This window comes from Carassius auratus, chromosome 16, assembly GCF_003368295.1.
Source record: "Carassius auratus strain Wakin chromosome 16, ASM336829v1, whole genome shotgun sequence".
Lineage (NCBI taxonomy): Eukaryota > Metazoa > Chordata > Actinopteri > Cypriniformes > Cyprinidae > Carassius > Carassius auratus.
This window is the reverse complement of record NC_039258.1, coordinates 27,788,568-27,793,600: the sequence shown is the minus strand read 5'-3', so window position 1 is coordinate 27,793,600 and position 5,033 is coordinate 27,788,568. Positions and strand designations below refer to the sequence as shown.

Here is a 5,033-nt window from a genome sequence, read left to right as displayed (position 1 = left end):
CCTAGCAGCCGAGTGTGTCAATGTTACGGTGGAGAATGATCTAATAACTAAAGCTCTGCCTACGATTTTTTAAGAAATAATGCCCTCAAGTGTGCAACAAGAGTGCTTTACCTACAGTGATAAAATGGGAGTTAAAACCAAAGCTACAACCACCTGCTGAGGTATGTGTGACTGGGTTTATTGTTTATAACACTCTCTCTTGTTGTCTGTCACACACACACACACACACACGTTTGTTTTTGTAAAAAGTGGGGACATCCCATAGGCATAATGGTTATTGTACTGTACAAACTGTATATTCTATGGCCCTACACCAACCCTACACCTAACCCTAACCCTCACAGGAAACTTTGTGCATTTTCACTTTCTCAAAAAAACTAATTCTGTATGATTTATAAGCATTTTGAAAAATGGGTACATGGGCTATGTCCTCATAAGTCACCCTCTCCTTGTAATACCTGTGTCATACCCATGTCATTATACAAAGTTGTGTCCTGATATGTCACAAAAACATGCCCACACACACACACACACAATAATACACAGTACAGGACATATATAAAATATTTATCATTATACATATTTTATTTGATCATTTTCTTTCTAAGGAAAACCAGCATCACTGGATCATCACTAAGGTTTAATAAAACCTCACTATGATTTCTCATTATGATATCTGTCCTGCTGCCAAAGTCACTGTCGCTCCATTGTTTCTTTAATTTAGTTAATTATCACATTTAATCGACAGCAAAGCTAAAGGTAAAACAACTGCGTCCCCTTCAGTGTCCAACTGGTGGCTTTTTCTTGCTGGCCCATGATATTCCACAACTCTACACTCTTAAAAATATAAGAGTTTCAAAGAAGGTTTCAAAGAAATCAGATTTTGGGTTCTCCAAAAAACATTTCAGTAAACAAGCAAAAAAAAAAAAACATCTTTGAACATTTTAATAATTAAAGGATAGCTCACCCAAAAAGTACATTCTGACATTAATTACTCAACCTCATCTCATTCCAAACCCGTAAGGCCTACATTCATATTTGGAACACAAATTAAGATATTTTGGATGAAATCTGAAAGCTTTCTGACACTCTATTGACAGCAAGGGGACTACCACGGGCAAGGAACGGAAACGTGGTAAGTGTATGTGGAGCTATGAGAATACTTTTTGTGCGCAAAGAAAACTAAAACAATGACTTCATTAAAACAATTATTCTCCTCTGCTTCGCCCTCTGCCTTCATTATAGAGAAAATAAAGTCATTATTTTTGTTTTCTTTGCATTTTTGTATTAAAGAGCCTAACAGTTTCTTGTCACTGACTTCAGTGGGGAAAGAAATACAATGGAAGTCAATGGGGACCATCAACTGTCTGATTACCAGCATTCTTCAAAATATCTACTTTTATGCTCAGCATAAGAAAGAAACTTATACAGTTTTGGAAAGACATGAGCATGAGTAAATGATGGCAAAAATCTATTTTTTTTAGCATGAATCCCTTTAAACTATACCTTGCTTTAAGAAACTATCTCTTCTTCGTGGTGCCACAGGTGCCTATAAAGAAAGTGTATTCATGTGAGTGAAGAAATTGATTTGACAATCTCAAAAACCTCCCATCTTGTACAGACACAAAGAAAGATCTAGATGCACACACATTCACACTTTTGCAAAAAATAACCTGAAGTAGCCTCAACAGGCTGACGTGTATTTGGTGAAACAGACTTAGGACTTTATTTGGAAACGTGTTGAAGTTCAGTTACGCAAGATACGAGCTTCTGAGCATTTATCTGTCTGCTGGTGGATGGAGAAGAGAATATAACAAGTGTGTAATCATATTAAGAGCTCAGATGAGTTTTACTTCATCTTAAATGTCAGACTGTTGATTAAAGTCAGTGATTTTGTTTAATGTGATCAATCAGTATGTCTATTCATGTGAAGAGCCATATCTTTTTAACAGGTAATCTCATTTTAGTCCCTTATCTTACAAACAAGCAGTAGCAAAAAAAAAAAGCCCCACATGAACACACACTCACATATCATTTATCTGAGAAAGCTTGCACTTTGGCACTTGAGTTATCAAGTCAATAAAACTGTACCCATATATAAAATAGGCCAAGGAGTTTTGCCGCTAACCTGTCTGACACACTTTCTGCAGAGGAGAAACTGTGAGTACCACCATATTTTCCCTCCTGTATTAAAGGCATTATAAAAATGTTTGGATATTATGACAGATTCTATGATTCTTGACTGTTTAGCACTTTTGACATATACCTGATTAATTCCTAAAATGCACATGATGTTAGTCTTTATAGATGAATGTACTCATAATATTGCTGCATTTAGTATGTTTTGTAAAAAGCTTCAATGTTATTGCAAAAATAATAGCACATGCACATTTCTTAAATAGTATGATTTTTTTTCAATGAAAATGAATGATCGATTAAATAAACATTATATTAAATTGTTTTATGCCACTAAAAAGTACTTCATCGGTAAAATGATAATCTGGTGTAACAGCATATACAGTATGCTTTTAATAGCCTATCAATGACTTACTAAGTGACTGCATGCACTAAATAATATTAATAATAATAATAATAATGCCCTCTTTATATTCTCACAATTGTGCTGCTGTCATCTGACCAGTGCTTTACTCAATCCCTCAGCTATACCTGTCATTATGAACAAGCTACTGGTTATCACAGCTGTCATTGCTTTCCTTGCTCTGGGTATGTACAGACAGACACATTCATAAACATACTCAATTTGGATTATTATTACATATGCTTTGCTGCTAATGAAGTACCCTAAAATGAAAATGAAACATGAAAATAAAGAAATGTTTTTTTTAAACTCATCTGTCTCTCTCTAAATCTGGTTTGCCCCCTGCAGGAGCGGAGAGCTTCCGTGTGCCCAGGCAAGCTGAGGAGGAGAGAGGCACCATTTCCACTGTGGTGGACACACTTAAGTCCTACTACGACCAGAGTGTTGACACTGCCAGCGGTTATGTTGAGACCATCAAGGGCTACAAGCTGAACGAGAAAGCCAAGTAAATCTAATTTTATACATTACCCTAGTCCGTTCTTACAAACATTCCCTTCCGGGCTTTTACACACAGGAACACGTGTAGCTTTCCATTACAATGCATGTGCAATGATTAGATTTAATGGAAAATTTACTGACAATGTACTCACGCTCAGGCCATCCAGGATGAATGTAGAGTTTATTTATTCATCGGAAGAATTTAGCATTACATCACTTGCTCACCAATGGATCCTCTGCAGTGAATGGGAGCCGTCAGAGTCCAAACAGCTGATAAAAACATCACAAAATCCGCAAGTAACTGTCATGACTCTGGTCAATCAATGGATGTCTTGTGAAGTGAAAAGCTATGTGTTTGCAAGAAGTAAACATCAAGGTATTTTTAACTTCAACCCATTGCTTTGGGTTAAAATATGAATCAACCATCCATAATAATGCTTTCTTCAGTGAAAAAGTCATTTAATCTGAATCAGAAGAGAAATATCGACGGATCAAGCACTGTTTGAGCAAAAACAGTTCTAAGCAAGTATGTTGGGGAATTTTAAAGTGAGAGGACACTGGAAGTGTTAATATGGATTATGAACTTTTTTGCCAAAACAGCTTTTCACCAGACAAGATGATATCGATGGAATGGAGTAGTTTTGATCATTTGTGTATTGTTTTGAGGTTCTTATCAGCTGTTTGGACTCTCATTCTGATGGCACCCATTCACTGCAGACGAATCAATTGGTCAGCAAGTGATGTAATGCTAAATTTCTCCACATCTGTTACTATGAAGAAACAAACTCATCTAAATCTTGGATGGCCTGAGGTTGATCAAGTTCAGACACCCTGGAAATGGAGACTCCCGATCCATTTTGTTTTGACATCTTGTCTTTCCTCCCTCATCAAGGAACCTGTACGACGACACAGTTCGTGCTGTCAGCACCTATGCCGGCATCTCCTACGACCAGCTTTACCACATGTTGTACCCTCAGGAAAGCTAAATCACATACTATCGCACCTCAACAGAACTCAATGTCTTTACGGTCTTGAGTCTATCACCACCCTGGAACTACAACCACATGAACCCCAGAAGAAGACGGCACTGAGGTGAAAGCATGACTGTTGGCTCCAATGGCCTGTTACCTTTGCACTGTCAAAAATACTGCACAAGCACATAGCACCCTGACAAACATCAGTGGATAAATATCATGTGAAGGTTCGGGGTAAAATCAAACATAATGCTCAACCACAATCTGTTTTTGGATGAAGATCAGAGACCCTTTGCTGCTGACTGTTACCTGGCGCCCTCTATCGTACGTCCAGGTTAAAACAGACTCATCTACTTTTTCATTGTAGTTTATCTGTACAGATTAAAGAAATCTTTGTATAATATCAACTTTTAGTGGTTCTATGTCCATGAGCATTAGCAAATTGCAATAAAACTCCACATTTGTAGAAAATGAAGTTGTTTTTGAGCAATTACATAAGCGATACCAAACAGATCTGAAATATGGAAACTCTAAATACCAATAATCTGGAAGCTTAAGAGCTACAAAATATGCAAGTTTGAACACTTCCATGAAGAATGACTTATAATTGGATTCATTTCCATGGTATCTGCAAATATAAGCAGGATCAAAACCATTATTAGCCACTGTTTACACTTGACTGAATACAAACAATCTCTCTCTGAGGAGGAAGAGACTGTTTAATCAGTTAATAAGTACAATTTGTCTTGAATGACTATAATTGAGGAATTTCAGTTTAATGAGCTTTTTAAATGAAAGGACCTTTAAGTATCATGAGCTCATGTTCTTGGTTTAATAAATGGTAGATGTAAAAATCACCCAAAATAAATCTATACATCAGTCATCTGGCATCAGACATTGTTGAAACTGATAAGCTATAACAAATAATTATTATGCAACATCAGATTAGATTTTCAACCATTAACTACTCCGGGAATGAAACAGCAAAATGTTCCTTATGTAATCAGCCACATATCTGTGAA

The 5,033-nt window shown here is 36.6% G+C and overlaps 1 protein-coding gene across 2 annotated transcripts; it reads left to right on the top strand.

The window, feature by feature from the left end:
- Positions 1-1,900: 1,900 nt before the first annotated feature.
- Positions 1,901-4,482, top strand: apoc2 (apolipoprotein C-II). 2 transcript variants are annotated; one of them, XM_026285059.1, is made up of 5 exons: positions 1,901-1,952; positions 2,107-2,160; positions 2,662-2,724; positions 2,888-3,044; positions 3,930-4,482. In XM_026285059.1, the coding sequence occupies exons 1-5, from the start codon at positions 1,916-1,918 to the stop codon at positions 4,021-4,023; spliced, it is 405 nt and encodes a 134-aa protein (XP_026140844.1). In that variant the 5' UTR covers positions 1,901-1,915; the 3' UTR covers positions 4,024-4,482. The 2 variants fall into 2 exon arrangements, with proteins under 2 accessions (XP_026140844.1, XP_026140845.1); XM_026285060.1 differs by lacking the exon at positions 1,901-1,952 and having other exon boundaries at positions 2,121-2,160; positions 2,642-2,724.
- The last annotated feature ends 551 nt before the right edge of the window (positions 4,483-5,033 follow it).